Genomic DNA, 13,390 nt, shown 5'->3' with positions numbered 1-13,390 from the left:
GTTGGTTATTTAGACTATTTGCATTTAAAATTCTTATTGATATATTTGGGATTAACCATGTTTGTAACTTTTTCTTATTTATTGCCAGAGTCTTCCTTTTTGGTCTCCCCTAGTTTAATTAGAGCATTTTATGTAATTATATTTTATACCTCTCTTAGAGGAGCAGTAGTATTTTAAAGTTTTTGTAGTAGTTCCCCTAAAGTTTAAAGTATACTATTTAAAAACTAATTTAAGTACAAATAACACTCTTCTGCTTTGTATGTAATATAGGTACCTTAATAACTCCAAGCCCTCCTTCCTGTCCTTTGTGACATTACTGTTGTTCATTTCACCTATCTAGATGCTACAGTCATCTAATACATTGTTGCCATTATTAATTTAAACATGAAGTTATTATTTAAACCTATTAAGAACTTTAAGATTTTATTTGTTTTAACCTTATTGTCTGACAATCTTCCAAGCTTTATGTAAACACAAGTTTCTGATCGATATATCATTTTCCTCCTACCTGAAGAAAATCTTTTAGTATTTTCATCACCAGGGCAAAGTCTACTGGTGATGAATTCCCTTAGTTTTTGATTGATGGTTTTTTTATTTCTTCTCCACTTTTGAAGGATAGTTTTTCTGGGTCTGACATTCTAGATTAGTCACTTTTTTCTTCCATCATTATGTTTCATTCTACTCTTTTCACACATTCATGGTTTCTGAAGAGACATATTCTCATCTTGTTCTCTATGGGTAGTTGTGGCCCCCTGACCAGGGTTTTCAAAGATTTTCTCTGTCTTTGACTTTCTATAATTCAAATATTATATATCTAGATGTAGCTTTCCTTGTGTTTGGGGAGATGTTCTTTCATTTTCATATTATCTGAGATTCCTGGATCTGTGGTTTGATCTCTCATTAATTTTGGGAAAAATTCTCAATCATTGTTGCCCCCAATATTTTTTTTCTCCTTTCATTCTTTCCCTTTTGACATTCTAATTATGCATAGGCTACACCTTTTGCCTTTTTTTTTTTTTTTTTTGGTTCTTTCATTTCAGTTTGGGATGACTTACCTTTCAGCTCACTGCTTCTTTCCTTGGCCAGGATGAGCTCCAGCAATGTCTACCTTTTTGCCCCAGAGCAGTGTCTGGCTATCAGCCATCAGAGGTGTTTTTTATTTCTATTAGAATGTTTTAAAATTTCTAGCAATTGTTTTGATTTTTTTCTTAGGGTGTACTTTTTTTTTTTGCTTCTTTACCCATATATTTTTATAAGTTGTCTACCTTTTCTATTAGAGTCCTTGCCATTGTAAGCAAAAGTATTTGGAATTTTTCTTTCCTTACATTCCACATTCTATTCATCAACAAGTCTTGTGGGCTTTACTTTTAATATGTATCTTACATTCAGGTAAGCCTCACCCTCTTTTTTATGACATATAAGCTCCTGTTGTCGGTCATCTAGTCAACTGCTGTGGCTTCCTATCTTATTCTGCAGTGTTCACTCCAGGCTTTATGGTGCAGAATAAACTTTTAAAACTGTAAATCCTATCGTGTCACTCCACTCAAAAGAATAACTTCTCATCACTCTCAGAATACCATGCACAGTCCTCAACTAATCTCCCGGCTTCTGAAGTACTGGTCCCCTCACCTTACTTCTTTGCTTAGTCTACTGTAACTCTAACCTTCCTGACCTCTGCCTCTTCCTTGAACGATTTGGGTGCATTTTCTTCCCACTATGGGCATTCTGGTCCTTCTTCCTATGGCAGAACTGACTGTCCAATTTACTGTGCTCTGGTCTCTAAACCTCAGAGATGTACTCCCTAGTCTAAATACACTTTCCACATTGTTTTTCCTCCTGGCATTAATCATTACTTGACATTGTTTGCTTAAGACCTATCTTCTTCACAAAAATAATGGTAGCATGAGGGAAGGGGATTTTGTCTTTTTACCCCAGAGCAGTGTCTGGCTATCAATAATTTGTATTGTATGTATTAATGAATGAATAAAATTAATGTATCTAATTATAAATGCATTTATTTAAAATGCACTGTTCATGTAAGCATGCATATGTTTTAGATAAATGATATGTGTCACTCTTTCAAACTTTAGAGGTTTTCAACTATTCTAAACTGATTGCAGCACAGTGAAAAAATCATGGTGAAGATGTTTTTGAGAGCAAATTTCAATAGAAGATAGGTGTCAATTTTAGCCCATCTGCTTCATTTAGGGGAAAATATTCTATTTTAATTTGTCTGGTATTCAAACATTGGGATCTACTAGTAGGCAAATAATTTCAGTGGAAAAATAGGAATACAACTTCTAAAAAATTTCTGAACTTGGATATATATAAAGTAGAATATCTACAAAGAAATATTGTATGTGATATTGCTGGGAATTCTAGAACTCTGATTCTGTGCATGGTGGACCAATAGGTGCACTGTCCTACATGACAGTCTGTCTTCCAGGGATTCTAGGGTCCCAACTGTAAACACAGAAACACAGAATCCAACTAGTTATCTTGTTGATTAACATGCTTGTAAGTTTGTACAAATTGCACCAAATCAGTGATTTCTGCGATAGCTGTGGCATGGTATTTAATTGTATGGGCATTACAATCAATCTGCCTGGGTTCAAATTCCAGCTCTGCATCCAGTTTTTTTGGCAATAGAAAGAAACACCTATTTTACATTGTGCCTTTGAAATTTTAATTACATGATTTAGGCCAAGAACTTAGATGAATTCCTGGTACATAACAAAAACTCAATAAATGTTTGAATTATATTACTATTGATTGTATTATTATTGATTGCAAAGAGAGAAAGAAAGGAGAGAAAGAAATTATTGAGACAATTTTGGTCAAGTCACAGATTCAATGTGAGAACTAAAGAACCATGTTTAGAGAACAGTTGTGACCAAAAGAAACATGGAGCCATTGCCTTTGCCAGTGGAGTGGTCCCTGTCTCCATTCTTGGGCACCAGAGCCACCACAGGACAGCAGACTGAATTGTCCTATGTCCTGGCTGTATAGCCTCAGGGGGATGCACACTGTGGGTGAAGCCTAGGTCACTTACTTTCTCCCTAGAGTCTGGAGCCACAGAAAACAGTAATTGTGGCTTTTGCAGTGAAAGGAAAATTCTGACATTTACTAATTCACAAAATAGGAAGTGTGTTAAATATAGAAAGACAATTGAGATTCGAGGAAAGCAAAAATGAAAAAATGTCTATTACTACAATTAATGAAATTACACATTTAAATAATATTTGAACAATGCCCTAAAAACAATAGTTCAGTTTGAAGTACTAAACAAAATGATTAAAACCCCCAGTGGTCCTCAGTCTTTCTAATTTCTCTAACTTTAGGTGCTTTTTAGTGATTCTGAACTTTTAGAAAACCGAAGACTTTTACTTTGGGAATCTAGTACATTTTTGTACTTTTACTTTGGGAATCTAGTACTTATTGAAATCTAGTACATTTCGGTCATGTAGGTCTTGCCTGACATGAACCTGGAAGGTTTTTCCAACTTACCTTGGGAACCTGCTTCTACACAGGGAATAGATCATCCCCTGGAATAAAGAGAGTTACATTCACAGGGTTAAACTGGGGAACAAGCAAAGAACTGCACAACTCTGGAGAGATGCTTCTTCTGGGGTCTTGGAGACTATGCTGCCTCCCCAAGCTCCAGTATAAAAAGCTAGATAGCAAACATGTCCCCAGACCATTGTAACCTGGATCAGAGAGGATCATCAGATAAACAAACATGAATATGCTCTCATGGTTTGCAGCTGGGAAGCAATGAACCGTGGTGTGAAGAAATGGAGAGAGCAGGGTTAAGGCACCAAGCCTCCTGCACTCACTATTGGGAAGAAGCATGGGGTTAGAGGGAGGGGAAATAGAGTTTTTACTTACTGAAAATAAACTCTACTTTCCCTCCCTCCAGCTTTTCTAACTTGGGCTTGCAATCCTTTTTGTTCATTATGCTTCACAGAAGAGGAAAAGAAAATCTATTAAGATCCATGCTGGTAAAACTCTAGAAGAAGAAATGAAGAATTGATCAAATAGGAAGTTGGTTAATAGAGAAGAGATAAGAATAGGGATTTTGTTCAATGTAATAAGCAAAATAATTATTGGGAATCTCTGCACCTAGTCAAGATCGGAGTAGCAGGTACTAGATTACCCCCACCACCACCAGAAACAAAACAAATAAATCTGCCAAAACAAAAACAAAAACAAAAAACCCCAAAGCTTTAGAAACCAAGCAGTGCTGACAGTGTCTCTTGAGAAAGGGAAACTAATGAGGAGAGCCTTATGACTCGCCAGCTTCTTGCCTGGAGGGAAGGTCCCGGGCACAGAAGTGAGGAGGAACAGGTGTAAATAAAATGGACGGCAGCACAGTGAAGGGCCCAGGGAAGGAGAGCAACCAAAACAGAGAAGGTGGAGCCACTAGACTGGAGTGGGGTCTAAGATTGACCATGGATGAAATGGGGCTTTAAGTTTTTGAGGTTGAAAGAAAAAGAATAGAAAGAGAATGTGGTGGTGATGTTGCATTATTAAAGGAGACACAGGCCCAGTCCTGCTGGGAGAGACAGGAAGGGCCCAGAGTCCTAATATCCCCTTCAAGGACATGCCTCTAGTGACCTAACTTCCTTCCACTAGGCCCCGCCTCTTAAAGGTTCTGCCACCTCCCTATAGCACCACAGGCTGGTGACCAGGCCTTTAACACCTTGGCTCTGGGAGACATTTATTCAGCCAGAGTAGATGATGACAGTGAAGAGAAAGTAAAGAAGAAGGAAGGGACTAAGGCAAGAGGGCTGTGCAGAAGTGCTGTGTGTGTTGCGGTGATTCTTTGGATGTGAGAGGAGAAAGAACATTGAGTGGTTATAAATGAATTGGATAATTCAGAGTTCCTTGACCTGACACACTTTGGGACCGTGATAATGTTAGTGATAACAATAAGCTATAATTATATAATTTAAAGACATAATATAGTGGTTCGATAGGGGCTTTGTCACCAGTCATATTATGGTGCACAGGCTATGGAGTCAGATGAACCTTGGTTAAATCCTGCGTTGGCCTTGGTAGGCATGTGGGCATGATAGTCAATGTACTCTTCATTCTCTTCTGTTAAATGGGGACAATAGCAATATTTACCTTATAGAATTCATCTTTAGTATTTGAAGGGACAGCATTAGACTTGATGAAGGGAAGTATCTCCAGAACAGTTTTATTAGTTCTTTACTTAACTTTTAACTAATCAATACTTTCTACTTTCTTCAACATGTTAAATTAAAAAAAAACTTTTAATTTATTTCTTTGTCTGCTTTTTAATACCTCATGAGTAATGTGAAATTATTGAGAAACAAAGGAAAAGTGATTATGCAAATGTTTGAAATGCTTCATAATACATCGAGGTAGTTGCAGGAAACTGGAAAAATGACTTTATTGGTGTTATACTAGTTTTTTTTTTAATAGAGGCATGGGCTATTAAGAGGAAAAAATCTTTTCCATAAAAGAAAAATTTAAAATTAGAATGCATTAGAAGTGAATAATCCAGTGAATTCTATCATTAATGAATATTCAGATAGTATGTTAACTTCTGAGATTCAATGGCCAAAGAATTTCAAACCTTAAAAAAATAAAAAACCAAAAGAATGATTAAATCATGCCTAAATAATTAGAGGTGATCTTTCAAAATGCCTCGGGCAATTTGCTCATTAGGATAGATCTTCTCACTTCAGGGTTGGACATACCTGTTGAAGCAGTTGAGATGTCTTCAACCTCTTTCCCTGGGCTGCATTATGTGCCTTCCGTGGACCTTTCAAACCCAGGCAGGCTTCCAGGGGTCCTCAGGCCTGCCTTCCCTCCAGAGCGCCCAGGCACTTTCCTCTGTCTCTCACTCTCCTCTGGGATAGTGAAGACCCTTAAACCCATGCCTCCTGTGGTGGACTAGAATCACCCGAGTCCACAGTAAGAGCTACTAAGTAGAGACTCTCTACGCGGGGGCCTAGGTCCTGATGGTAGTTGATGAGGGTATCAGAGGTGCCTAACCCCAAGGAGGTAAACAATCAAACTGGTGGCGTTTCACGCTCATGATGACTTTCATTTCTCAGTCCCTTATGGAAAATCCATGAATCTGGTTAGGAAAGTCGTTGAATAATCATTAAGTATAAATAAAGGAAGGATAAAGAAATTTGCCTTGATGCAAGTGTGATCTAATCAGACACAACTTGAGAGCTAGTAACATGTACATTAGCCTAACATCTGCATTGTGCTGATGAATTTATTGCTCAATAATTCTGAGAATATTTTAATGTACTAAATGACAGTGTAGTGCATCTTGTTTCTACAGCGCTATGAGCCGAAATGCTATTTGCTACCAAGAAAGTTCCTGGCTCTCAAGAAGCTGCCTGTTTAAGATTTGCATAATCTACTCCCCGTACCTGCCTCTGCTTCATGCTCATTGTTTAGTCTTTTAGCATTTTTCCTGATAGTGAAAGAAAGGTAGGCAGAGGGGGTGACCTTATGTTGTTTCTCTACAGATAATTCTGGAGGAATTGGGAGGGAGCAGAGAATGAGTTTTAGTTTTGTCTTTGGATTTCAAGCATCCATGCGATCCTGTGTTCCACCCTCTTTATAACCAAGAACTGGCCATACCCTCCACAGAGGCCCAGTCCAGCCCATAATCATTGGTTCAGATCTTCAGTTCTCACTAGACATAGGGTAAAAGAAGAACAGAAGTTGGATTATTTCTTGCCTCCTTCCATTTAATTCTTGTTGTCTTTTTTTGAACTGCTATAAAATAGTTGTGCAATGGTATCACCAGTCATGTGCACATTATGACGTACAAGCCGAACAGGATTCCTTCCTCATTGAACAGTACCCTGGGATCCTGTCCCAGACAGTTGGTCACATAATATGTATAAGCTTCTCTTTTTGTTTCCTTTGTACACTTGTGGGGACTTTGGAATTTGAAAAGTGTAGTACATTTGGGATAAATTAAAGAAAATTTTCATTAAGGCTCATTGAATTTACCTTTCCTATTTGACCCTGTGATGATTGTACAAGCAATTAAGCCCATCCTCATCTCTCCAGTTGCGTTTTCCTGTTCCACTTCTCAAACCTGTGGCCATTTTTGTCTTGCATTCAATAACCTGAATCGTGTGTGAGACTCCAGTAGGTGTGGTGGTTCAACTCACGGCTTTAAATAGTGCTGTGACTAAACCATCAGAACAGCCTCCTTCTAAATTCCTCCAGGATGGGAAATTTCATGATTTGACACATACATTCCTGTAAGGTTTTCATCCAGCCTATTCTTGGAAAATGCCAGTGGTCCACCTCATTCCTTCTTATGGTGGCAGCTTCTGTCCCTGTCGTCACTCTGACTGTTACTGCTCCTTGTATCGTACCGGAGCCGGCTGCCCGTAGTTGCCCCACACAGCTTCTCTTTTAGCCCTTGGGCTGGTCAGTAGCCCGTTGAACCATGGGACACAGGACAGGCCACCTGGGGGTGGTGCTTATACCTCCTCTGTGTCTTTTCTCGAGGCTGACCCCTCCTTGTTCCTCCCTGGGTCTACATGAGACTTAGTTCAGGTCTCCTGGATATTCGAATTCCTCCAATCCGATTAGGTTTTTCTGTACTATGTAGCATCCGGCACTGAGCATGCTTCTGGTGTGCCTTGATGAGCTGGGAGCAGAGGGGGAGCATCGTCTCCCTTCATCCGGGTGTGGAGGCATCTGGCAGTGAGGTGGTTGAAGTACCCAGCTGTGCACAATGACTGGTCATACACTGTTGTTCTTGTCTGACCTGGTTTACCTCTTGGTGTTTTTACACTTACCAACCTTGTACCTATGATAACGGTTAAAGTTCAAAATCTGTTTAACTGAAAAAGCAAAACAAAATCACTTCATTTCAGAGCCATGATCTGGAATCACAGAGAATGATCGCTGACGAGTCCATGAACCCACGTGCTATTTTCTAACATTGCCGGGATTATTGTGAGGACTAATTAGCTACAAGGTGTTACAACATAATGTATGTAAAACACTTAAATAGCGACTAATGGGTGTTAGCAATAATAATAATCTTTATGGTTATGATAACTTATTCTAAGAGCTCTGATAAATGCTCATTTTAATACTGAGCAATAGAAAAGGCAGGTGGCTTCTCTTAGTTTTAAAAATGTCATCTAATATACCTTTAGACCTATAAGAATAAAAGTTATATATTAAACACTTTATAGCCACAGATTTGTCAAAAATCCCTTAAAAAAGGAAATCACAAAAGAGCAAAATTCTCATAGTCACTCATTTGTTGTGCAGTGATAAAGATGATATATTATGAAGTGTTTATTTCTCATGTCTTTAGTAATAAAAATAGTTGACAAATTTTGGAGACATTAACTTTTTTTGAAAATACAGAAGCTTGTGTGAATTTTTGTCTTTTAAAAATATTTGGTTTTGCTGATAACATTTTAGCAGCACAGTCTGGCATTTTTCAGGCTGAGATATTGAGCCAAAACCTCAAAGAATCACAGCAGAAAGACTGAATTCCCCCTTTCTCGCCTATTTCATAATTTAGTTAGTAAGAACACAGCTGGGTAAACCTTTGGGAAAAAGCACTTTGAACTGTTTAGAACTTTTTATTCCTTGGTACTTTATTTTTTGTAGCTATTGCAAATGGGGTTACTTTTTAAAATTCTTTTTTAAATGATTCATTATCAACTTAGAGGAATGCAACTGATTTTTGTATGTTGATTGCACATCCTGCAACTTTGTCAAATTCACTTAATAGTTCTAATGTTTTTTTTTGGTGGGGTTTTTCTGGTTTTTAGTGTATGAGATCATAACTGCAAAGGGACAATTTGACTTCCACTTTTCAAATTTGGATGCCATTTATTTATTTCTCTTTTCTGAATGCTCCAGCTAGAATTTCCAGTACTAGGTTGAACAAAAGGGGTGAAAGTGGCCATCGTTGTCTTGTTCCTCTTAGAGAGAAAGATTTCAGCTTCCTCCTCTTCACTGCTATGTGAGTTGTGGGCTTATTGCATCTGATCTTTACTATATTGAGGTACGCATACCTTCTGTACCTAATTTGCTCAGAGTTTTTAATCATGTAAGGATATTGAATTTTATTCAATGCTTCATCTCTATTGAGCTGATCATAAGGACTTTCATTCTTTTATTCTGTTCATATGGTGTATCACATTTATTGATTTGCATATGGTGAACCTCTCTTGCATTCCTGGGATGAATCCCACTTGATCACGGTGAATAATTGTTTTAATATTTTGTTGGATTTGGTTGACTAGTATTTTGTTGAGAATTTTGGCATATATATTCTTCAAGAAAATGTATGTAGTTTTCTTTATTCATGTTATTGTCTAGTTTTGATATTGGGATATTTGGAAGGGTTCCCTACTCTTTAATTTTTTGGAATAACTGGAAAAGAATTGGTTCTTCCTTAAATGTTGGATGGAATGCGTCAGTGAAGCTATTTGATGTTAGGTTTTTCTTTGATGGGAGACTATTTCAGTTGTGTTGTGGTTGGTCTGTATACTTTTTCTAGTTCTTCATGATTCAAATTTGGTAGGGTGTATATGTCAGGAATTTGTTCATTTCCTCTAGATTATCAAATTTGTTGACTTGTGGTTGTTCATGATAGTCTTCAATGATTCTTTTCAATTCTGTGGCATAAGTTGTGATAGCTCATTTTTCATCTCTGATTTTGAGTCTTATATTTTCTTAGTCTAAAGGTGTCATTTTTGTTTATGCTTTCAAAAAGCTACTCTTAATTTTGTTAATTTTTCATATTGTTGTTTTAGTTTCTCTTTCACTTATTTCTCTTCTGACCTTTAGTAATTTTTTCTTCTACTGACTTTGGGTTTGGTTTGTTTGTATTTTCTTTTAAGTTCCTTGAGATGCAACAGGCTATTTATTTGAGAAATTTCTGCTGTTTTGATGTAGAAGAAAATCAATATTCCCATGAGCCTACATGCAAAAATTCTCAACAAAACAGTAGCTAACCCAAGCCAACAACACTTTTAAAAAGGTTATTTTCCATTGTCAAGTGGAATTCATCCCAGGGATGTAAGAATGGCTCAATATATGCAAATTCATAATTTTCCTCTCAGTTTCCTATATCCCCTAAGTTTGGGTATGTTGTGTTTCCATTATCATTTATTTCAAGAAAGTTGTGATTTTCTTCTTAATTGTTTCACTGACCCATTGGTAATTTGGGTCAGTTTAATTTTCTTGTATTTCTAAGTTTATCTTGTTACTGATTTCTAGCTTTATTGCATTGTGATTAGATAAGATACTTGATGTGGCCTGCATATAATCTATCCTGGAGAATGTTTTGGTGCTGCTGAGAAGAATGCATATTTTGCAGCTGTTGGATGGAATATTCTGCAATATCTGGTCCATTTGGTGTCTAGTGCAGTTTAACTCTACTGTTTCTTTGTTGATTTTATGTCTAGATGATATGTCCACTACTGAAAATGAGGTGTTGAAGCTCCCTGATGTTATTTGTGCTAGAGTCTGTCTCTCCCTTGAGGTCTATTAATATTTGCTTTATATATTTGGGTGCTCTGATATTGGGTGCATATGTATTTAGAATTGTCATTTACTCTTGCTGAATTCCTCCCTTCATCATTGTACAATGACTTTCCTTGTTGCTCTTTATTACTTTTTATTTAAAATCTATTGTATCTAAAATAAGTATGGTTACTCTTGCTTTCTTTTGGATTCTTGTCGCACAGAATTTCTTTCCTGTCCCTTTACTTTTAGTCTACACATGTCCTTAGAAGTGAACTGAGTTTCTTGCAAACAGTGAGTAGTTGATCCTTGTTTTGTTAATCCATTCAGTTACTCTATGTCTTTTAATTAGAGAATTTAATCCACTTGCATTTAAGGTTATTATTGATAGGTTAGGTCTAACTACTGCTGTTTGGTTATCTGTATGTTTCTTTTTTGGCCTTCCTTCCTTTCTGTTTGACTTTTATAAATTAATCTCTCTCAGTGAAATTTGTTTCTCTGATGAATTACTGAATTGTTTCTCTGTATTTTTTTTGAAGTTAAGTGTTTTTTTAAAAAACAGCTACTTTGAATCTCTGAGCATTCTTACATATTGGTTGCTTTATGATCAATTTCTGGCATCTTTTTCTTTTTTCTTTTTTTGTTCTTCTTCCTCTCATTTTTTTTTTTTTTGTAATGCGGAGGCGGAGGATGGCACCTGAGGCTTCACACATGCTAGGCTAGCAATCTTTCACTGAGTCATACCCCAGCCCTTCTGGTGTCTTATTTTGTCTGTTAGGTGATGTTTCGATTCTCTGCAAGTTCTTGATGCTTATTAGTGTGTGTGTGATGTCATATGCATATTAAAGAATTAGGTATTTATTCCAGTCTTTATAATCTGTCTTTGTGCCCTTCCTTCCAGAAATTGTGAGCAGACTATTTACTTTCTCTGAGCCTATCATCACAGCCACTATTTCAGCAGTAGATGATACCCTAAGTTCAGGGTTGCCATGAGTCTGCAGTGGTGTGTAGTCACTGTTTCAGCACTAGAGGGTGTCCCAAACTCTAGTTTGTTGTAAATCTGCCATCGTGTTATGGCCTAGGGATATACCTGAAAGGGTAGTCCTTCTCTACAAACCTCCATGTCAACTGAGACAGGTCCAGATGCCTTGTCCATGGTTGGTCATCAGTATTCAGGCACCATGAATTTTGCCTGGCACAGGCCTCACTGTGGAGGGTATGGCAATAATTTGTGCCTATCTCCTTCTTCCTTCTGCAGTGGGAAGTAATTCTCCATTGTAGAAAGGATGGGCAATATGGACACCATGGCTGCTTCAATGCTAGTTCATACTAGGAACCAACAGTCCACTGACACCAGTGCAGCACAAGGCAAGATCAAGGCCCTTCCTGCTGTGGGCTGCCTGCTGCTGTGGTTTCTTTATGGTTCAACACCCCTGCAGCTGACTGGAGGTGATGTGGCCTGAAATACAAGTCTATTCTACTGGTGCCACAGGTCTCTCTGTCTGGTGAAGGATGGGTCCAGTCCACAGGCTTTGTCTGAGGGCAGTGGCCTGGGGTAGGGACTATAGCATTATTCCCAGTACTGAATGTCACAGTGGTAGACCTGGTACTTGGATCCATGTCTAAGGTCTATATTTAATTCCCTGCCCCTCTCTTAAGTGGGACGTGTCCGTCTCTACATTGTGCTGCTTGGATTTGAAGGAGGGGTAATGTAAGCAATTTTCCTCTCATACTTTCTTCAGTTCTTGTGAAGGTACTTTCACATGTGAATAGATGTTTCTGTTGAGATTCAAGCCTTGGAGGTTCTTACCCCACCATCTTGCTCTGCCCCTTCATTATTAAAATACTTTTTAAATTTATTATTTAAAAGAATATTCATGTAGATGCAATCTTTGATGCTACACCATATTTCAAAAATAGTTTATTTATTATAATTATTTTGTTTACAGCATGTTTTATACACACACACACACACACAGACCTGGTGTGTTGCAGCCAGCTTGTACTGGCTCACGAAAGCCTACTAATACATTTACAAGAGTTTTATAAGAAGCTTGATGTTAGGCAAGTGAGTTGAAATTAGTTTCAGTGGCGGTATTTATACCATGAAAATTGGCAAATGCTACAAATCAATTCGTTTTCCCTCCTTGTGGAGAAATAATTGCTAAATATTTACTAGTTTGTTTGTGCCCCCATGTATTTATTTAAATAAAAGAAAGTGCTGTTAGCTCTGAAGATGGTATTTATATGAAAGTTTACTTGGGAAAAAATTAGTTCATTTTTTTCTTGCATTTTCAGGGATAAGGAAAGACCGAAGAGGAGGAAGAATGTTAAAACACAAGCGCCAAAGAGATGATGGGGAAGGCAGAAGTGAAATAGGATCCTCTGGAGAAATGAGAGCTGCCAACCTTTGGCCAAGTCCCATTGTTATTAAGCACACCAAGAAGAACAGCCCTGCCTTGTCCTTGACAGCTGATCAGATGGTCAGTGCCTTGCTGGATGCTGAGCCCCCCATAATCTACTCTGAGTACGATCCTACCAGACCCTTCAGTGAGGCTTCCATGATGGGCTTGCTGACAAACCTGGCAGACAGGGAGCTGGTTCACATGATCAACTGGGCAAAAAGGGTGCCAGGTAAGAATGCTAAGTTCAACTTTTTAAAAAAATTTAGTTATATTTTTATTTTTTAAATTCTTTTACAGACTGCATTTGATTCATTGTACACAAATGGGGTACATCATTTCGTTTCTATGGTTGTACATGATGTAGATTCATACCATTCATGTTATCATACATGTACATAGGGTAAAGATGTCTGTCTCCTTCCACCATTTTTTATACCTGCCCCCTCTCATTTCCTTCTACATAATCTAAAGGT

At 37.7% G+C, this 13,390-nt stretch overlaps 1 protein-coding gene across 4 annotated transcripts in view; it reads left to right on the top strand.

The window, feature by feature from the left end:
• Positions 1 to 13,390, top strand: part of Esr1 (estrogen receptor 1) — a 379,897-nt gene that overhangs the window by 235,292 nt on the left and 131,215 nt on the right. For all 4 annotated transcript variants that reach the window (XM_047558193.1, XM_047558192.1, XM_047558194.1 and 1 more), the window contains exon 5: positions 12,811 to 13,146. In XM_047558193.1, the coding sequence (XP_047414149.1) occupies positions 12,811 to 13,146 (336 nt within the window). The remainder of the gene's footprint in view (positions 1 to 12,810; positions 13,147 to 13,390) is intronic.

The sequence above is a fragment of the Sciurus carolinensis genome, chromosome 7 (assembly GCF_902686445.1).
Source record: "Sciurus carolinensis chromosome 7, mSciCar1.2, whole genome shotgun sequence".
In the NCBI taxonomy this organism is placed as follows: Eukaryota; Metazoa; Chordata; class Mammalia; order Rodentia; family Sciuridae; genus Sciurus; species Sciurus carolinensis.
This window is presented reverse-complemented; position numbering and strand designations above follow the sequence as displayed.